Below are 18,404 nucleotides of genomic sequence, written 5' to 3'. Positions count from 1 at the left end.
CACATCGCTCCTCCTTCTCATCACCTTCGTGGTGTCACGGTGGCAGTCGCTACCGGTTTGTGAGACGCGATTGTCACTCGATACCCCAAGGCAGCAGCCAGGCTAGGACAAGGCTGTCGCTAGGGCCATGCCGCGACTGCCGCATGCCAACGAGCGCACAACAAAGGGAAAGCGTATCATTCAGCTCCACGAGAATCAACATAGCACAGGCATGGCCGCCGCGACGCCGATGCAGCCGCGATGCGATTTCCATAGCGTTGATATGGGCGCTGCTCGGCGTTCCGCACCTCATCTTGCCGCTCCATCGCTACTCAAGACATCTTCCCATTGTCTGACCTCCCTGTGATGAAGCATCTCCACCTTCCAATACCGCCATCTCGGTGACCGGCGGCAACCGTCACCAGCATCATCATCTTTCTGCCCGATCCGCGCATATCGTCAGCCTTATGCGGGGCGCGGCGTAGGCGGCGGTGAGGTGAGGTGGAGGGCGGAAAGTGAGAGCGCAAGTAGCAGCGAGGGCTGCACTGCCACCGCCCCCGCCCTCTGGCCCGCCTGCCCGTCCTGCCCGTCCGCTCGCGCCAAGCCTAGCTGAAAGTCAATTCGAGCCACGCAGACGATGCGGAGCAGCCAATCGTCGTCGCTGTAACCACCCAGTCTGGCTCGCCACCTTCTTGCTTCTTAAACATCAACAGCGAATCGTCTGGACAGCAAAAGAGTAGCAACATCGTCGCTCTGAACGCAAGAGCATCCACACAGCCCCAAGACAGCCCTCTTTTCCGCGGCCCATTCCCATAGCCACTCACTGCCCAGTCTTGCATCCACCCTCACGATGCCCCCCGCTTCACCCATCGAGAAGCGCTTGTATGGCTGCGGATACTACAACAACTACTGCAACGGAGGCGATGGCGGCCTCTCATACGGAGGTCGTGTAGGCATCGTGAGTCATTCCACGCGTCAGGCTGGCTCCGATATCAGTCCCTTTTGACGGAAGCTGACCATTTGTACTCCACCTACTCTTCGCACAGGGTATTGCTATCGCAGTCGCGGTTCTTCTCCTGGTTCTCGCACTTGGATTTGCAGCACGCAAGCGTCGCATGCGCCAAATGTCCTCTGTCCGCCCCACCTACCAGACGAACCAGCCCGCCTACCAGCAGCAAGCCTACATGCCGCAGACAGGATACGGTTACCCGTCCACGGCGCAGCCTGGTGCACAGCAGTACGGTGGTGGATACCCCAACCAAGGAGGCAATGCCAATTCATCCTACCCGCCTCCGTCAGGACCACCTCCTACGAATCAGCCGGAGATGGTTGATGGACAGGCGTACGCTCCCCCGAGCCAGCCGCCCCCGACGTACCAGAAGTAGACACGTTGCTGATCGCGAGCAGCACCCTTCATCGCCAACTGCACGTCCTTCTGGCGCTCTCAATTGATTTCTCCGTGCCTTATGCATTTCATGGCGTCCCGTGTCCCAATTGTACTACCCTACTCCTCCAGCCCCGCTTTGTTGTCCTCTGATCCGTCGCAATATCAATTGCTCCTCTATCGCACCCTGCACTCGCTCCATGCCTTTTTCCATAGAGTACCAGCAGCCAGTCTAACCACCCTCTCATACGTCGTAGATGCAAAATCAAGCGGGGCAGTCGAGTATTGGGAAGAAGGTACGTCTCGATCAGGAGCGCTCGCAGGAGCGCTCGAGCACGCCGCCGCCTCTGCCCAGTGGTCCGCGCCGGCCAGCCGGCCGTCCAATCGACTGGTCTGCTGTTCCAGAAATGGCTCTCTCGCTCGCAAGGAGAGCGAGGTCCGAGGCCGCGGCGGCCGCTCGTGCTTCATCTGCCTGGCTTGTTTCGCTGCCGCACACACACACCTCCTCTCTTTGCTCGTTGGCTGGAATTGCCTGCTTTTCTACGATTCCTTGTACACCAAGATCCCTGTCCATCCCGCTGGAAAGCCTTACCTGCCGTCATCGTCGTCGTCGTCGTCGCTTGGCAGCCAGCTTGTGCTTCTGCCTCCGCCACACGAACAGGGCCGCACGCACTCCTTTTGACGCTGCCTGCGACGGCAAACAAGCACAAAGGCGCCGCCGTTGCCGCGCCTCTGTGTGTGTGCTTCCCGACTCGGGGAAACGGATCCATCGATCCATCGATTCATCACTCGCTCGCTCCTCCTCTTGTCATCTCCACCAGCGACTTCTACTCCAGCCAATTCTCGTCGATTGCACAGCTGCGTGCAGAGGAGAGAACCATCACGACGCAGCATCAAGCCTGCTAGCCAGCGAGCTTCGCCTTGCAAGGGACGACGCCGCCGCCAGCAACCTTCAGCACAAGGACAAGAGACGATCCCCCTAACGACCGAGTCAGACCAGACCACCTACTGCCAACATCGCCATCGCCACAAGTTACTCTTCTGATTCATCGCATGCTCTTCGCCCCGCAACGTTGCATCCATTCTTCTTTCATCATCGTCCTTGGTTCACCCGCAGCTCGCGCATAGACGCTGAGCAACAGATCGCTGCCCGAATCTACCAGTCACCATGCCCGCCCTCAACGGTCACGCCCACGCAAACGGCAGCGTCGTCAAGCCACGTACGGCCGTCGTAGTAGAAGACTACATCGACGACCCTCTCAATGGCAGCAGCCTGTCATCAGCAAAGCGGGTCATCTCCCGCGACACGACTTCCTCAAGCGACACGATCCAGCCTCCAGGCGCGAGTATGTCCCCCTCTTCCTCATCATCATTACAGCATTCCCCACCGCTGCCTTTGCAGAGAGACGGAGGCTATGCGAGTCGAAGAGAGTACTCGGACTCGTCTAGTACGACCATGGGCGGGTTGGGATCGCCCTTTGGGGAGGACAGCGAAACAGGACATGGAGGCGAGAATGGGATCAGTATGTTATCCCAGGATGGCTGGATGGCGCACGCTAGCACGGAGAGGTTAACGGAGCAGAGAGATGGCAGCAAGGCGGGTGGTAGGAATGGTCATGCGTACGGAGCAACACCTTCCAGCTACAAGAGGATGAGCTCGCAGAGCACGTCTACTGCTTCGTCTTCGGCTGGCCCTGGGATGGTTTCGTCGTCGCTGAGGAGAGGAGGAGGTAGGGAAGAAGACGAAGAGGGGGATGACGAGGCAAAGCAGGTTGAGCAGGTGAGTCTGCGATTTGATCAGAGCCTGACGTCCTTTGCAGCAAGGCTGACCCTGATGTTCTTCCCCGTCATCGCCGCGCAGAATCTCGAGCGCTGGGCTGCAGCAGAGCGACAAAGACGCAAAGCAGCCCGGTCATCACGGACCAACTCCCTCCTAGGTCCACCGGCAGACTCTGCTACCACTAGCTTGGCGCGCAGATTGTCCTCCTTCGGACGCCGCACGCCCAGCGGTCCCACCACAGGCTTGACCGCCGGCAGCAATGGGCGAAGTGGCTACGACAACGACGGATCATCCTCATCGGCGGAGAATCTGCGACGATTCAGTGCAACGCAGAGCTTCTCGAGTGCGGAGAGTTACTTGACCGAAGGAAGTAGTGTCGATTCCAGCATCGGCAGTCAGAGGGGTCGCAGAACTGCAGCGGCAATGGCAACAGGGGCGGATCGCAAGGGCAAAGCGCGGGCGCTTGACCACGAGGACGGCGAGGGAGGGGATATGGGAAGCCCGTTCTCCGATCCCTCGGAGGGGAGACGAGGATCCGCAGGCGCAGACGACGCTGCCGCTGCAGTTGCGAGGCGACGCTCGGTCAAGCCTACCGCGACGCGCCCCATTGTTACGCCAGGCCGGGCACCGAGCATCAGGCGCACCCCCGCAGGTACGCCGAGCATCATCGTTGCCACAGACGTGGATGCAAGCAAAGGCGCAAATGAAGCCAGCAGCAGCAGTGCTTCGCCATCCTCAGCAGGAGGCGCCGGCCCCACGAATCCCTTCCTCACATCAAACGAAGCTGCCTCCGCCAACGGGGGCAACTATCCGCTCACGGCAATCAGCGAAACAGATCAGGATGAAGACGACGGAGCAGAGACGACTGGCTCTTCCTCACGCACCCCCAAAACTTCTTCATCGGGTGCAACTGCCCGCCCTCCTCCATTTGCACGCAGTGCTACCTCCGACACGATATCGACCGTCACAACCTTGCAGCCTAGCAGCTCGAGCAGGATGTCCATGTCCAAGTTCAGGGAGATTGGGCTGGATGACGAGGAGGGAAGCGATGCGTCGGATGATGAGTACGAAGCACGGGGAGGGGACAGCGAGGAAAGACGTCGACGTCGCCAGATCAAGAGTCAAGTACTCGAAGAGGACGATGTTCCTCCGGTGTCCTCCCTCTCCTACGGCGGTGGCGATCGCCAATCCATCTCGCCAGCTCAGCGTGCCCGCTCGCAGCGACGCCGAGACATCGAAGCCGAGCGCGAGGCGGAGGAGGACCGTCAGAGGATCAGGGAGGGCAAGGGCCGACAACCTTGGTGGACAGAGTGGATTTGTGGGTGTGGGAGGGTCGTCGATGAGGATAACGAGCAGACGGGCAAGACTGGGCCTGAGTAGGCGGACAGGGAGGGGTGGAGAGAGGGCAGGTTCGCATGACCGATCATCACCATGTTGCTTTCACGATCATCGAACGACGCATCTTGCTCATCTACTGTGCGGGGACGGTGGTAACGCTGCAAGTGAGCTCATCGACTTCGAAGGCGGCAGAGTAGATCATTCAGGCCTGAAAGAGACGCGTCAATGCTTCCATGATAGTACATGCTCGTGGCGATGGCAATTGAATGGCGAGCAGTCAAATATGTACTAAGTCGGGCATGCTCCCACCTCTGCGCACATTCCTCTCTCTCTCTCTCCTATGCTATCCTTGCCATCTGATCCTCCCTCTCTCTCTCCATTATCGACCCGAATGTGCGAGCTCACTGGAAGTAGAGCGGTTGCACATCACTGACAGCAAAGCTCGCAGCGCAATGCGGGCACTTCCTCTGCCTCGTGGCCACCCTACTCTCCAAGCACGGAGAGCAGAATGTGTGCTTGCACTTGTCCAGAATCTTGTCCCTATATCGATCCTTGCAAGACGAGCAACGCAGCAAGGTCTGGAGGAAGTCGATCTCCTCTGCTGCTCCACCTGCCGAGCCGGACGATGACGAGGACGCCTTTGCGGCTGCAGTGGCGGCGGCCTTCTTTGCTCGCTCCGCGTCGCGTTCTAGCTTGGATTGAGACTCGGCGAGGCGTTGTCTCTTTCCCTTCTCTTGCTCCGCTTCCGCCAATGCCGCATTGAGACGCTCCTCGACTCCCCTCCTCGCCTGGACGGCATCATGCTCCCTCGCCCTTGCCGCAGCAAGATCGCGTTCCACCTCAGCCTGTCTCTGTTGACACGCCGCGACGATGCGCCTTAGCTGCGTAACTTCACGCTCATGCATGGTGGCCTGGACCTTGAACCCCTCCTCGGCGCGCTTCATGCCCTCTAAGGCAGATCCCTGAGCCTCCACTGTGCGCTTAGCAGTACGGAGCTCGCCTTCCACCCCGTCTTTTGCTCGGGCGGCACCGAAGTACTTGTTGTCCGCTTTTGCCTTCTCCATTGTGAGGCGCAAGACCTTGTCTTCCATACGGGAGAGGTCCATGATCTTGCTGCGAGATTGGGCATCCATGTCGCTGTACGCGCGGGAGAGCTTCTCAACCTCGTCGCAAAGGGCGGTGGTCGATTCATTCGCGGCGGCGAGCTCGGACGTGAGTTGTGAGATGCGCGACTCTTGCGAGCGAAGACGGGTGGCGACCTCTTCACCGCTGACTGCTTCCTCGCCTTCAGCACTGCTCTTGCCAAGGATGACGGTGAGAGAGTTGAGTTGCGCTTCCAGATTGGAGACCTTGGCTAGCAAGTCGGCCTCTGATGTCGAAGAGGAGCGCGCGTCGAGCTGACGCTTGAGGTCGGCAAAAGTCTCCTCTGCAGCCTTGAGTCGGGCCATGAGAGACGCAATGAGCTCCACGTCCTCGCCATGCCTGCCGTTGCTGCCGCTGTGGCTTTCTCCAGCGACGGCGCTACTCTCTGCCGGCTGCTGTTGCTGATTCTTGAGCTGTTCCAGGAGCTTATCGTTCCCTGCCTGCGCAGCCAAAGTCATCTGCAACCTCCTGACCTCGCTCCTCAAAGTCTCAATCCGTGTGTCCTTCGCTGCGACTAGCTTCTTCATCTCATCGCACTGAGCAAATTTCACCCCTTCCCTTTGCTTGCGGTCGGCCACATCCCAGAGTAGACCATCGCGCTCAGTACGCAGCCTGACCAGATCGGCGTCGCGCAACTTAAGCTGTTCCCTCAACTGATCAGCCACGCTTGTACCTTCGCGCTGGGCCGCTGCTTGGAACTCGAGGCGCTTTTCGCGAAGCTCGACATTCTCTGACTCGATGGCGTCGTGAATGCCCTTGAAGCGCTCAAGCTCTTGCTGAGCGTGGGTGAAGTGGCCGTGCAGATCGCGGTACAGAGAAGTTTCCCTCGTCCTCTCCTCTGGTATACGATGCAGGTCGAGCTGGAGCTTTTCGCACTGCTGGCGTAGCTGAATCACTTCTGAGCGAAGAGACTCACTCTCCTCCAACCGGGTCTGCGCAAGGGCTTGCGCTTGCTCGAGCTCCTCGCGATTTGCGCCGGATTGCTCGCCATTGACGGCCGCAGCAGTGACCGCGGCGCTGCCATTAGCTGAAACATCTGCTGCTTCCTTGCGTTGTAGAGCAGCCTTGTGCTCTGCTTCTGCGGCTTCGAGCTTTGCCTTCTCTGCTTCTTCCTCCGCCTTCGTCGAGGGGCGTTCGCTCAGCTGAACAGATCGACTTTGCAGGCGGTCGACTTTGCGCTCTGCTCGTCTCAAGCTCTCGGTAAGCTCCGCGATGTCTTCTGAAGTCTTACGCAGCTGCTCTTCTGCTGAGAGTGACTTTTGTCTGAGCAAGCTAGCTTCATCTGCTAGTTGATGGCAGCGGGACTGAAGCTCGGCAACCTCTGGCGACTGAGACTGAGGAGCGACAGATGCCAGGCGAGAGAGAACAGCGCGTACGGCATTGCCTCGTTCTTGCATCGAAGCGGAAAAGGCGCTCTTGCTTGGCTGGCCAGCCGTGAAGGGAATGACGTCGAAGAGAGCTGGCGAGGAGGGATTTGGAAATGATCGGCGTCAGCGGGAAAGGTGATGGCGATACGAGTGACAATCGCGACTCACCAGATCGATGACTCTCAACAGCGTCATCCCTTGAGAAGAGGACTGTGATGTCTTCGACGAGCTAGAACGGCGAACAAGAAGGAGTAGTCTCGAGGTCAGCAGATAACCCTTGCGTTGGTAGCATGGCAGATCTCTTTGCCTACTCACGAGATCCCAGAAATGATTGAATGCACCGGTCCTCTCCTCTACATCGACGACAGCCTGCTGCAGTGATCTTGCCCTTCGATTTGATCTTGCCAGGTCGCGCTGAGCTTCTCGCAATTGGCGAAATATGGCCTCTTTGCGGTAAGCCTGATAGCGAGCAGAAAGAAAGGAAGAGTACGGTCAATTGTGAATCATTCTGAGGTTGTCTCGCATCGAAAACTCACCTCCAAGCCTTTGTATGCCGGATTCTCCTCGTCATCCTCTGCTTGCGGTGGTGGCGCATGTATGCCATTGAGGCCGCTCGAGGAAGGGCTTCGCTCAACTTGCAACCGCTTAGCTGCAGGTGAAGGGTCGCTGCTCGATGCGTACTGAGACGCTGAGCCTTCGAGTGGCCTCTTACGGTTGTCCATCATCATGGCAGCGGCCATGCCCTGACTAGCAGCGGCAGCTACGACTGGGTCAGAGGTGGGTATGGAGCGAGGCGAGACAGGATGAAAAGAGTACAAGTACTTCGATCTGGGTAGGCTGAGAGATGATCAACGAGACCCGGAGGACGGTCCTGCGCCTTGAGTCTGAGATTGAGTCTGTATGCTGAGCTTGTTCGCGCTGTGATGTAGGATATTTGCCACTGGGATCGTCGGCGATGGCAGGAAGGACTGGATGGGCAGCAGACGGTAGGAAAGGAGGACGAAGGAGTTGTAGCTCGACGTCGAAGACGCAGAGGGAGGACAGGTCCAGCTCGAGGCCTCTCTCTGTTGCCCAGAGAGTTTCGGCCCACATGGCAAAGGCCTTTGCCGCGCGCTCAGTCGATCCGCCCACCGACTCCAGTTCCGTCCTGGCCGCCTGGGGTCGCTCGCATCATCCTCAGCACCATCATCGAGGATGCCGTCGCTCATCGAGATCACGGCGAACGATCGTCTGGGCAGGAAGGGTGAGCATCAGAGAAGCTCTGAGAGAGATGCCAGAGAGTTCCCCTAAACTGACCGACCACTCTGCCGTCTTGTCGGGCCATGCGCTCAACAGTCCGCGTCAAGTGCAGTCCAGACGATACAGTGGGCGACCTAAAGAAGCTCATTGCCGCCCAGACTGGTACCAGCCCGGAGAAGATACAGCTCAAGAAGTGGTACACCGTATTCAAGGACCATATCACGTTGGGCGATTGTGAGCCGGTGTGGCAGCTTTCATCGTATACATGGGATCGGCAGCTGACCCTTGGCCCTCTCTAACACACGCGAGCAGACGAGATCCACGACGGAGCCAACCTCGAGATGTACTAAGCCGTTGGCGCTTCAATGATAATACGACTTTACGATTCGTCTTTCAGACGTCCCTGTCTTCCCATCACGAGTCGTCCGTCTCTACTTGGCCTTGCTCAACGCAGCCTTGATTGCTTCGAACCAGGTGTCACGCAGCACCACGAAGCCCTCCTCCTTGGTGACGGCGCGATGCGTTCCGTTGACCGTGTATGACTCTGGGGCCAGCTTACCGCCTGTAAAGGAGACAGAGGCAATAATTGCGTCTGGAGTCGGGACTGTAGGGCGAGGGGCGAGGAGGGCAGGCCCCAGAATTAGAGTATGCTCTGATATCGATGTGCGACGCTCGCTCAACTCACTTCGTCCAGGCATCGTCTGGTGTCGTCCGTCTGCGGCGAAGAGGTGCGGAGGAAGAGTGTCAGCCTGCGCAGAAGCATACAGCTCTGTCTGTCTTGCCCTTCTGCTACTCACCACCCAGATGCGCCCATCCTTCCTCTCGGAGATCCGCCTCCTGTTGCAAAATCGGATCCTTCCCCTTAGCCACCACATCCTCCTTCAGCGTCTTATGCAGCAGGTCCCAGAAGGGACCATTGGCATGAACATCGTCCGGATTCTCTCTAGCATGCGCGATCGGGTCCACCTTTTCGTCTGCGTTGAACGAGGCAATGACCGAGGGATGCTCGGCGGAGGGAGGTGGGGTGGAGGAGTAGGTGACAGCGTACTTGCCGTTGGAAAGGGAGTGGTACCAGAGGGACTGCGGGTGTTCCTTGTCCTGCGCTGACTTGAAGCTGGGAGTCGAAGTAGAAAATGATGCCGCTGCTGAGAAGCCAGGGCGGCCGCTGAAGGAGGTTGTGGTGGCGGCGGCGCGAGCGCGGGGCAAAGCATTGGCCAGGCGGAGAGGAGTGGCGGGCCTGGTCGTCGCCGTAGATTGCCAGCGCTGCGCTACGCTACTGGGTGCCTGTCTGAGGGAGCTGACTGCTCGGAATGTCGTTGCTGGAGTGCGGGCGATCATGCTTGTTTGTCTATTGTGTAGTGGAGTGGGCTAGTGAGGCAAGGTGCTAATACAAGAAGCTCAAGAGGGTCCACCTGACTACTTCGCTCCACTTCGGGTCAAACGACTGCTGACTCAGCACAGTGCCGATGGCCAGTCCGAGATGAGATGGACGATTGAGAGGCACAGCTTTCGCGCCGCTTCCCCACTCTCATCCTCAAGGCGAAGCAGGAGGGCAAGCAAACTGCAAGGCGATTGATTCATGGCTCAGAGGGTGGGATGGAGTCTTACAAGGGCAATACCGTTACTCTGCGAGCCGAGAGCAGGACCATCAAGACTGCCTCGCTGTCATGACACTGCTCTCTTGGCCTTTCCGCGCCCTTGTACGATCAAGGCGAGGCCATCGACAGGCAGGCGCAGCTATGCCAGTCATCCTCCTACCCGACCTACTCCCCGGATACAAACAACATCTGCAGGAGAAAACTCCTCCTCTCGTCCCTCACGCGCATTCAGATACTCCCTCCTTGGCGTGCTCGCCTGGATTCCTGTCCTCATCTTCGTAGACGACCACATCTTCTTCTTCGGACTCATCAACGGCGGGTCAATGACGCCCTCTCTCAACCCCGCCTACTCCACGCACGGTATCTCTGCACCGAGGGACGTTGTGTTGCTCAATCGTTTCACAGCAGAGCTAGACGAATGGGAAGTAGGCGATGTCGTCGTGCTCGTCTCGCCGCGCGATCCGAACATGCATTTGACCAAGCGCATACTAGGCTTGCCAGGTGATGTGGTGAGATTCGTGGACCCGGAGATGCAAAGCCGGGGAGCAGAGGCGAAAGGGAAGGGCAAAGCGGTGTGGTCCAGAGTAAGGATTCCTCCAGGCCACTGTTGGGTTGAAGGGGATTCGAGCGTATTTGCCAAAGCGAAGGGTGGGGGAGTAATGTCGATGGCTGATGGGTCGACGCACTCGTCCGCCTTTAAGAAGGCAGATGGGACCAACTCGCCCTCCTCGGTGTCGCAACAGCGTCGCTCATTCTCTTCATCGTCAACATACGTCGACACCTCGCAAGACTCCCGTCACTTCGGCCCTGTCCCCCTCGCTCTCCTCACCGCCCGCGTGTCTCACATCCTCTACCCGCCTTCACGATTTGGACCCATTTCCCGAACACGCCCCGATGGGTCGACACCAGCCCCTGCTTCTCGACCTGGGGTCGCTGGAGGGAGTGGATGGCCATGGGAGTGGGACTGGGCTAGAATGTTGGGCATGAGGGAGGGAGAAGAAAGAAGGGAGAGGAGGGGGAAAGAGTTGGAAAAATGGAGATTGAGGAGGGCCAGGGAGGATTCGATGCTCAGTCCGTACTTGGTGGATGAGAAGGGAGAGGATGACGACAGGGTGAGGAGAGACAACGACAAGGACGGCGAGCTGTCGCCCGAGGATGAGGCGAGGAGAGAGGTGCTGAGGCAGAGATATAACCTGCTCAGCCGTGGTGGCCAGTTGGGAGAGACCGCGGAGGGCTGACGGGCAGAAAGCAGCTCGTAGCAATATGTATGCAACAGATACGCTCAACAAAGACTGAACGCAAGGATGAGGTCACGTCGATGATGCCCAGAATGATATGTGAGGGGGTGTGGCTAATTGAAAGATGTCATGAGAGCCTACTTGGCTACTACCTCCCCCGTTGCCCCTCCTTCAACGCTATACGCCCCTCCTGCTCCTCTCGCTCCCTCCCCCCTCAAAGGTAGGGATTCCTGGGCGTGAACCGCTCCTGCCTGGGCACGACAGATTGCCCACCACCACCTCCCCCATTACCGCTACTGCTTGCGAAGTAGGTCTGTCGTTGCTGAGTCTGCTGCTGCTGTTGTTGCTGTTGTTGTTGCTGCTGCTGAGCATGGCCGGTGGGGGGCACAGGCGTGGGGCTCGGGCTCATGTTGAACAGCTGATCACGGCTCGTCGTGCTGCCGCGCGTGGCCGTGCTCGCCCCCCTTGCGTCACGTCCCGCGGAGCGCTTACTGGTCGAGGCGGCCTCGTACAAGTCATCCTCATCCTCATTGTCGACGGCGGGACGCTTGCGTGAGCTACTCGACGCACTGCCGCTAGGCCCTGCTCCCCTCGCACCGCCGCTGCTGCTGCTGCCGGCCGCGCTGTTGTTGCCCCTGCCGGGCTCATCCCCATCCAGGACAGCCTGAGGGCGAAGTCCCTCGATGTACTCACGACACCAATTGACACAGAAATTGTTCATGCGTACCTGCGAGGGAGCCGCAACATGCAGCCCGTCGCGCATATCCTCTATCCAGTCGCTGAGCTCTTGCATCGTGGCCTGGGGCCAACGCCAGATCATCCAGGCAATGTGCACGAATTCGACGGGGGAGAGGCGCTGATGAGCAGCCTTGTACTGCGGACGGGGCTTGACGGAGCTGTTGTAGCGTCCATCGTTGGCCAACTTATTAAAGCGGGCCATAATGCGGCGGACGTAATCCTGGAGCTGCGTCGATGGACCCTTAGTATCCTTGTCCATGAAGCGGCGCATGGGGGCCTGGTTGGGCACGTAGCGCTCCTTGCCGTGTGCGATGGTGATAGTAACCTGGGCCATCGACATCCAGTCCATGGAGCGCTGCGTGCCGATGAGGCCCGTAAGGTTGTACCCGTCCGAATCTGGGTCCATGTACTTTTTCGCCAGCTCGTCGACGAAGATGGTCCAGGCGTTGCGGAGGGCAGAGAGCTTCTCGGCACCAGAGAGAGTGACGCCCATCTGGACTCGTTGGAACATCTCGCGCTCCTCGGAGTCTTGAAGATTGGTGTAAATGACTGTGGGAAGTGCCTCCTTCTCAAAGCGCCTGGCTACCTGAGGCGGGAGGGACCGCTTGTTGGGGTGGTTGAAGTAGAAGGAAGTGCCATGAGCATCCTTGACGGGAATCTGGGCATGGGGAAAGTACAGTCATGTCAGTTGAGCAGCTCTAATGCCTACCTGAGCGCCTCATCTTGCTCGCACTCACCTCGTTGTTCATAAATAGCTTGATAGAGGACAAGCGCTGCTTGCCATCGATACAGGTGAATTTGGCGGCGCCATAGGCGTCGCGCTTCTCAGACAGGAGAATTGGCGGGACGTAATAGTGGGAAAGGAGCGACTCTATGACGGCAGACTGCTTAGGCTTGGTCCAGACGACGCCTCGCTGGTAGTCAGGCTCCAGATCAATGTCATTGTCCATCATGTCCTTGAAGAGGTCGCCAACTCCCCGGGACATCATACGCGGCGTGGTCAAGACGAGACCGGTGACGAATTCGCTGCAACGAAGACGCGAGGTGGGAGTGTGTCAGTGCCACTGGGCAAACGCTTCACGCTTTCACCCTCTCAATCGGAGTAGCGGGAGGACTGGACTCACCTTGGCTTTGTGTGTCCATTGTTCCTGGTCCTGGGTCTGGACGACCCTGAGGCCGATGGCTCCTCCATCTCATCGTCCGATGTCTCCGATCCCTCCCAGAGGTCATCGTCCTCCTCTTCCTCCTTCTTGGCAGCTACTGCCGCCGCGGACGGAGGCATTGACGAGCTTGTGGTGGATGAGGAAGGCGGCGGGAAGATGTCGCGTCGGAAAGGGCGTGGAGGGCTCGACGCGGCGAGGGCGACGAGTGGGACTACTAGGCTGAAGCAAGTGTCGCAGCGAACGACGCCGAGGGCGTGTCAACTACAGATCCACGAGGCTGTGATTGCGATGTGGACGATAGCGACGGCGGCAATGCGAGGCGACGATGAGGATCAGGAGGGAGTGGGCTGCGGGAAAGAAGTTGTTGCTTGCTTGATGGATGTGGTGATGTGGAGCAATTTGCAAAACAGTTGGAGCAGATACTCCTGGTGGTGGCCAGGTGAGGGGAGGTGACTGTGTGGTGAAGAGGGAGAAGAAAGAAAAGTTGCTGTGCTGGCTGCCCCCCTTTTGTGCACTGGCTGAGCCGGCCTGCTAACAGCTCAGCACATCCTTCAGCAGCACAGAAACATTGCCTCACCAGCCAAATGAAAACTTTGGAGCCGCTCTGGGCCGATACACTGCTCTGCTGCCTGTGCGCGGCCTGCCCGGAGCCTGACTGGGTTTCAAATTCGGGACCACAGTGGCCTGGCAGAGCTGGCAGAGGAGAATCTGGCCAGATTGGCTGCTCTGGCTGAGTGGCTCTGACAAAGCAATTGTTGGTCATCTCCCTCAGCCTTCAAAGTCTCATGATCATCTTAGGGGCCGAATTGGTCCCAATACAGGTGGCTTGAGGTCTCTTGGTGTCTCTTCCAGGGCTCACTGCTCTTTTTGGGCCCAGCGCCGGCGGCCGTGTGCCTGCGTCCGTGCGCCGCGTGATTGCTCGCGGCTCACCGGCACTCCGGCTGCGCAAGCCTGCCTGTCCACTCGTCCTTCCCGACTTCGCGAGAGAGGCACACGAGAAGGCGAGGAAGACACGACAACAGCGACGAGGCTGGTCTCCTCCTTCCCTCCTAGCTACCTATCCTCACATCCATCTAGCTTGACAAACCACAGCCAGTCATGGCGACCCCGCCGCTGTCGCCGCCGTCGTCGTCACGACCAGGGACGCAGCCTACGCAGCCGCGTGCCGCCCTCGCAGCACGCTCCTTGGCGACTCCGGCGGCAAAGGCCTTTCTCGTCGGATACGTCCTCGACCTCATTCCCTCATTACTCAAAGCCATTCTACGCTTCGTCACGCGCGAGGTCAAGAGGATCACGGCGTTACAAAAGAGGGCAAGGGAGGAGCGCAAGGCCGCGAGGGAGGATCGCGAGAAGGCGGGATCGCCATCGTCCTCATCGACCTATGCTGCTGGCAAGGTCAAGACATGGGAGGATCTCGTTGCGCCCACACTGGCTGGTCTTCCAGGTCTCGGCGCAGACATGGCACGAGCGACTGCCGCTTCGCTGTCACCACAAGGTATGGCAGCAGCCTGCGCAGCCGCAATGCTAGGATGGGGTCTTTTGGACGAGGCACTCTCCAAGCTCCTTCTCTACATCGCCGGCCGCCCTTCAACGTCCTCACGCACCCGCAACCAGCTCGTCCGTATTTGGTCCTGCTTCATCGCCGCCACTCTGGCTAGTGGCACGTCACTGATGTTCCTACAAGTCGCAACACTCGCATCTTCCAACAAAGACGGACAGACTGCATCGGGCTCACGTCCCACGATCCGCGAGCCCTACATGAGCCCGTCAGAGTCGTTCAGCAACCTCAAGCGATCAGTTGTCTCGCGCTTCTCATCGAGCCACAATCAAAAGGGACTCTCATTGCCCACGCCTCTTGCGCCGGGAGGTCACTTCCTCGCCAGACTCACGAGCCTGTCTATCCCCGGCACGCCCAAGGCCGACGGGTCAAGAAGCCCCACGACATCCAAGTCTACTTCCCTCGGACTCTCCGAAGCCGGTCGCTCACCAGCGCCACAAACTTCGCCTCTGGCCACGGCTACGCCCCAGAGCGAGTCATCTGCCCAGCTTCCCCCGTCACGCGACGAGATCAAGAAGACGGCTCAACGCGCAGCGCATGACGCGAGCGCGCCTCGTGCGTTGGGAAAGCCATCACCTACTGTGGATTTGACCCTCTTCGCTCTCGTGCGTGGACTTGACACCCTCGTGCGGGCAGCCCCGCTCTTCATAGGCGCAGCAGCATCCAAAGCAGGCGGGGCAAAGGGCCTCCAAGCCACGGCCGCAACTGCAGCCGCAACAGCCATCTCTCCCACCTCTTCGTCAGGCCCATCCATCATCGGCAGACAGCGCTCACGCCAAGCGCTGGGATCCTCCATCGGATCAGGACGCCGCCTTGCGGCTGCAGCCAGAGTAGCGGAGTCCTCAATCCCTGCTGCAATATTGCGAGGCGCTGCCAATCAGGCCGAAGGAATCACCTTTGTGCTCTGCTGCGCTGTCATTATGTGGTCATGGTTCTATGCGCCGGAAAGGCTACCTCCGACTTACGTCAGGTGGATCACGAATCTGTGCGTGCTACGATGGGGCTCGGCAATACTGAGAGCTTGACGTGGCTGACCCTATCCTTCCTCCGCCTCGCAGCGCAACAATGGACGAACGCTTGCTCCTTGCTCTCCGGTCCATTCGCACAGGCAAACCCTACAGATGGCAATACGGCGACTCCAGTATAGATGCCGGAGCAGTAGACCTTCTCGGCAGCCTGTCCGAATCCCTGGGCCACCCATACGAATGGGGCGACCCCTCACGCCTGCCTCGCTCCGCAGCTGAGGCAAGGCGCCTGCTCATAGAAGCGAAGAGGAGCAATGCCCTCGCTCGCAAGGAAGGTCGCTCCCCTGCCCAGGTGGACACCCTTCGCAACCCTGGTGGAGAACCAGGATATGTCCTCTCCGGCGCCTCGGGCCCTCGCGGTCGCGGCGAGATGGGCGGAATCCCGTGCGAGCTGGTACACTGCGGCGTAGGCGGTGCTTCATGCCTTAAGAATGCGGGTCTGCGCTGGATCAGGGGGTGGAAGGTCTGCATGGGCATCTATGTGCCCGTGCATCTCCTCCCACGACTGCTCTTCAACCCGAGCCAGTTCATGAAGCGACCAGCGGAGAGTGTCGGAAAAGTGATGGTGGGCAGCGCGAGGAGCGCTAGCTTCTTGGCGACTTATATCGCATCGATCTGGTACGTGCTGCTGACGATGAGGTTTGCATTGCCAGGTGCGTACAGCAACGATGCTCACACCTCCCATTTTCCCCTCGCTCACTCGCAGGTTCATGGTATGCTTCGGTCGCACGCTCGTCCTACCGCGTCTCTTCCCGTCAATCCCGCACACCTATTGGGATCGCGGTCTCGGGCCCTTGATGGGCTCATTCGCCTGCGGTTTAGCCATCTTCATCGAAGAGCGCCGCAAGCGCGCGGAGATGGCCCTGTACGTTGCTCCTCGTGCCCTCTACGCTCTAGCAGAGAGTGCGAGGCCCGGTTGGTTGAGCCAGGGACAGAGAGGAGCCGTATGGGCGGAGAGAGTAGTCTTCGGACTGGCGGCGGGCGTGGTCGTAACGGCGGCGCGATTCAGACCAGACTTCTTGCGTGGGGTGACGAGCGTGATGGCTTGGGTTGTGAAGAGTAGGGCGAGGGATTTGAGAGTGGCAAGGAAGGAGGGACCTGTTGCCTTGGTGAGGTGATAGAGGGTGATTCGTGCCGCCGTCGCAATACACGTCACTTGCATGCAGTCGCAGCCTTCCTGCATCAAGTGAAGAAGACAACTCGCTGCGCGAGCTCGAGGCCCAGAGCCGCCACGCACTCGATGACCTGGCGTCGCTCCGTATCTCCTAGACCGGCTATCATTAGAGGCTTGACGCCTTCCTCCTGCGCCGAAGCTTCAAGGACGGCGGTGCGAGCCATTTGGGCGGGAGTGATGCTTGCAGGATCGAGTATGCCAGGTGGTGAGGGGCAGGGCAGAAAGTCGTCTTCGTCCTCATCCGAATCGTCACCGCTGTCATCGCTGCTGGAGGTTTCGAGTTCTTCGCAGCCGGCCTTGGGCTGCTCCGCTGCCTGCTCTTTCTCGTTGATACGCCTGTCTTCTGCTGATGGCGACGCTACTCTCCAGCCATAAGCCTGACCCTCTCTGATCCTCTCGACCACCTCGCTCACCTCCCTCCACTCTGTCCTGGCTTTCCCTTCACCACCAGCATCAACATCCAAGACCTCACTAGGCCTGAATCCAGCCTTGTATCGCATTTTCGCACAGTCCTCGATGTAGAAGCCCATATAGTATCTAGGCTGCGTCAACAGCCCAGAAGCGTGAAGCTGGCGTGCTAACACGATCTCACGTAGAGCGGAGAGGTGGCCCAGCTGTAGGTTGGCGTGGGAGGGCGAGTAGAAGAGATAGACTGAGGACAGGGCGCTGGGAAGGATGTCGAGAACACCGACTGCTACCAGCTCGTCGACAGGTGCAGGGCCATGTGCATCGCCATTGGTCTGCCCTGAGCTTGAGCCAGAGGAGCGTAGTCGCCATTCCATGTGATACGCCCCATACGCGACTGGGTCCCCATTAGCGTCCTTCATCACTGAGCCTCCCCTCGTCTTACCCTGCACAGGTGTGGTTCGCAGCGAGCTCTTGCAGAGAAAGCGCTCAAATCCTTTGCGATCGCTGACCTCATCTTCTGATTCGCGATGTATAGCCATCTGATAGCGACGGAAGAGAGCGTACTTTTCTCCGGTGGAGGAGGCGGGCAGCAGCTGCGTGTAGAGGTGTGATGTGAGGTCGCGCCCGGCCAGGATGGAAGGACCGGCTACTGGTGGAATGTGTGGTGGACTGAGAGAGGTTGTCTTTGCCTCTCTAGCTAACCGACGTCGCTTCTCTGCTTGCTGTCGGCGTTGGTCGTGGTATCTGTTCATCGCAGCTGCGTTCTGCAATGCAGCCTCCGGCCGTTGCTCGACCTGCTCTCCGCCGAGGACCTTGAAGACAGCTTCTAGATCAATGGGCTGCGCATACTTCCCCTTCCCCTTCCCCTTTCCCCACACCATCCTATGTACCTCGTCATCCCCACGCTCACTCAGCGCCTGAATCACCGCCCTCACCCTCCTCCCTTGCCCTTTGGACATCGCGAATCTCCTGGCATCTAGTCTGATACTAATCTGCTTGCAGCACGTCCTTTCCAAGTCCGGCTTATACACGTAGTTGCCGCTCCTTCGCCACCCTTGGTCGCACAAGGCTTGATAGTCGAGAGGGGAGAGCTGGTGTAGCCACATGCCGAAGGAGCGACTGCTTTTCGGACACGAGGAGCGTGGCCGTCCATCTTTGGGGCGGCAGTACCCGCAAGTTGACGAGAAGTAGCCCACGGGGGAAATGATGCTGACTGGCCAGGCCACATCCATGCTAAGGAAGAGATTGCGAAGCGAAGGAAAGACGAGTCGT

At 59.0% G+C, this 18,404-nt stretch overlaps 10 protein-coding genes across 10 annotated transcripts; 5 read left to right on the top strand and 5 right to left on the bottom strand.

Annotated features, from left to right (window-relative positions):
- The first annotated feature begins 699 nt into the window (after positions 1-699).
- Positions 700-1,594, top strand: BDZ90DRAFT_232121 (hypothetical protein). The gene is made up of 2 exons (XM_025506131.1): positions 700-937; positions 1,026-1,594. Exons 1-2 carry the CDS (start codon positions 830-832, stop codon positions 1,362-1,364), a joined length of 447 nt encoding a protein of 148 aa, XP_025362330.1. The 5' UTR covers positions 700-829; the 3' UTR covers positions 1,365-1,594.
- Positions 1,409-1,664, bottom strand: BDZ90DRAFT_170219 (hypothetical protein). The gene has a single exon (XM_025503679.1). It carries the CDS (start codon positions 1,609-1,611, stop codon positions 1,453-1,455), a length of 159 nt encoding a protein of 52 aa, XP_025362329.1. The 5' UTR covers positions 1,612-1,664; the 3' UTR covers positions 1,409-1,452.
- A 775-nt stretch (positions 1,665-2,439) lies between these two features.
- On the top strand, positions 2,440-4,703 carry BDZ90DRAFT_170193 (hypothetical protein). Its single transcript, XM_025503678.1, has 2 exons — positions 2,440-3,143; positions 3,225-4,703. Exons 1-2 carry the CDS (start codon positions 2,532-2,534, stop codon positions 4,521-4,523), a joined length of 1,911 nt encoding a protein of 636 aa, XP_025362328.1. The 5' UTR covers positions 2,440-2,531; the 3' UTR covers positions 4,524-4,703.
- On the bottom strand, positions 4,660-8,009 carry BDZ90DRAFT_232119 (BRE1-domain-containing protein). The gene is made up of 4 exons (XM_025506130.1): positions 7,528-8,009; positions 7,307-7,450; positions 7,160-7,220; positions 4,660-7,083 (listed from the first exon to the last, which is right to left on the bottom strand). The coding sequence occupies exons 1-4, from the start codon at positions 7,729-7,731 to the stop codon at positions 4,883-4,885; spliced, it is 2,610 nt and encodes an 869-aa protein (XP_025362327.1). The 5' UTR covers positions 7,732-8,009; the 3' UTR covers positions 4,660-4,882.
- Positions 8,010-8,185: 176 nt separating this feature from the next.
- BDZ90DRAFT_220094 (ubiquitin-like protein) lies at positions 8,186-8,529 on the top strand (the record flags this gene model as incomplete). The annotated part of the gene is made up of 2 exons (XM_025504421.1): positions 8,186-8,234; positions 8,327-8,529. 2 exons carry the CDS (start codon positions 8,186-8,188, stop codon positions 8,527-8,529), a joined length of 252 nt encoding a protein of 83 aa, XP_025362326.1.
- On the bottom strand, positions 8,366-9,594 carry BDZ90DRAFT_232117 (hypothetical protein). The gene is made up of 3 exons (XM_025506129.1): positions 9,028-9,594; positions 8,916-8,945; positions 8,366-8,834 (listed from the first exon to the last, which is right to left on the bottom strand). The coding sequence occupies exons 1-3, from the start codon at positions 9,566-9,568 to the stop codon at positions 8,662-8,664; spliced, it is 744 nt and encodes a 247-aa protein (XP_025362325.1). The 5' UTR covers positions 9,569-9,594; the 3' UTR covers positions 8,366-8,661.
- A 117-nt stretch (positions 9,595-9,711) lies between these two features.
- Positions 9,712-11,171, top strand: BDZ90DRAFT_232116 (hypothetical protein). The gene has a single exon (XM_025506128.1). The coding sequence runs from the start codon at positions 9,810-9,812 to the stop codon at positions 11,064-11,066; it is 1,257 nt and encodes a 418-aa protein (XP_025362324.1). The 5' UTR covers positions 9,712-9,809; the 3' UTR covers positions 11,067-11,171.
- Positions 11,164-12,988, bottom strand: BDZ90DRAFT_170133 (hypothetical protein). The gene is made up of 3 exons (XM_025503677.1): positions 12,929-12,988; positions 12,542-12,868; positions 11,164-12,462 (listed from the first exon to the last, which is right to left on the bottom strand). The coding sequence occupies exons 2-3, from the start codon at positions 12,791-12,793 to the stop codon at positions 11,281-11,283; spliced, it is 1,434 nt and encodes a 477-aa protein (XP_025362323.1). The 5' UTR covers positions 12,794-12,868; positions 12,929-12,988; the 3' UTR covers positions 11,164-11,280.
- A 1,077-nt stretch (positions 12,989-14,065) lies between these two features.
- Positions 14,066-16,668, top strand: BDZ90DRAFT_260195 (hypothetical protein; the record flags this gene model as incomplete). The annotated part of the gene is made up of 3 exons (XM_025508236.1): positions 14,066-15,510; positions 15,584-16,168; positions 16,257-16,668. 3 exons carry the CDS (start codon positions 14,066-14,068, stop codon positions 16,666-16,668), a joined length of 2,442 nt encoding a protein of 813 aa, XP_025362322.1.
- A 32-nt stretch (positions 16,669-16,700) lies between these two features.
- Positions 16,701-18,398, bottom strand: BDZ90DRAFT_170083 (hypothetical protein). The gene has a single exon (XM_025503676.1). It carries the CDS (start codon positions 18,362-18,364, stop codon positions 16,733-16,735), a length of 1,632 nt encoding a protein of 543 aa, XP_025362321.1. The 5' UTR covers positions 18,365-18,398; the 3' UTR covers positions 16,701-16,732.
- Between the last annotated feature and the right edge of the window lie 6 nt (positions 18,399-18,404).

This window comes from Jaminaea rosea (genome assembly GCF_003144245.1).
Source record: "Jaminaea rosea strain MCA 5214 unplaced genomic scaffold BDZ90scaffold_6, whole genome shotgun sequence".
NCBI classification, from domain to species: domain Eukaryota; kingdom Fungi; phylum Basidiomycota; class Exobasidiomycetes; order Microstromatales; genus Jaminaea; species Jaminaea rosea.
Note: the sequence above shows the minus strand (reverse complement) of the source record. Positions and strands in the feature narration are given on the sequence as shown.

Coding starts and splice junctions, on each gene's coding strand:
- BDZ90DRAFT_170219 (XM_025503679.1), bottom strand. CDS start 1,611: ATGAGAGGGTGGTTAGACTGGCTGCTGGTACTCTATGGAAAAAGGCAT.
- BDZ90DRAFT_232119 (XM_025506130.1), bottom strand. CDS start 7,731: ATGGCCGCTGCCATGATGATGGACAACCGTAAGAGGCCACTCGAAGGC. Junction 7,451..7,527: donor CGGCATACAAAGGCTTGGAG/GTGAGTTTTCGA, acceptor GCTCGCTATCAG/GCTTACCGCAAAGAGGCCAT. Junction 7,221..7,306: donor TCAATCATTTCTGGGATCTC/GTGAGTAGGCAA, acceptor TCGCCGTTCTAG/CTCGTCGAAGACATCACAGT.
- BDZ90DRAFT_232116 (XM_025506128.1), top strand. CDS start 9,810: ATGGCTCAGAGGGTGGGATGGAGTCTTACAAGGGCAATACCGTTACTC.
- BDZ90DRAFT_170193 (XM_025503678.1), top strand. CDS start 2,532: ATGCCCGCCCTCAACGGTCACGCCCACGCAAACGGCAGCGTCGTCAAG. Junction 3,144..3,224: donor AGGCAAAGCAGGTTGAGCAG/GTGAGTCTGCGA, acceptor ATCGCCGCGCAG/AATCTCGAGCGCTGGGCTGC.
- BDZ90DRAFT_170083 (XM_025503676.1), bottom strand. CDS start 18,364: ATGGATGTGGCCTGGCCAGTCAGCATCATTTCCCCCGTGGGCTACTTC.
- BDZ90DRAFT_232117 (XM_025506129.1), bottom strand. CDS start 9,568: ATGATCGCCCGCACTCCAGCAACGACATTCCGAGCAGTCAGCTCCCTC. Junction 8,946..9,027: donor AGGATGGGCGCATCTGGGTG/GTGAGTAGCAGA, acceptor TCTTCGCCGCAG/ACGGACGACACCAGACGATG. Junction 8,835..8,915: donor CCAGACGATGCCTGGACGAA/GTGAGTTGAGCG, acceptor CTCGCCCTACAG/TCCCGACTCCAGACGCAATT.
- BDZ90DRAFT_232121 (XM_025506131.1), top strand. CDS start 830: ATGCCCCCCGCTTCACCCATCGAGAAGCGCTTGTATGGCTGCGGATAC. Junction 938..1,025: donor ACGGAGGTCGTGTAGGCATC/GTGAGTCATTCC, acceptor CTCTTCGCACAG/GGTATTGCTATCGCAGTCGC.
- BDZ90DRAFT_170133 (XM_025503677.1), bottom strand. CDS start 12,793: ATGATGTCCCGGGGAGTTGGCGACCTCTTCAAGGACATGATGGACAAT. Junction 12,463..12,541: donor AGCTATTTATGAACAACGAG/GTGAGTGCGAGC, acceptor CCCCATGCCCAG/ATTCCCGTCAAGGATGCTCA.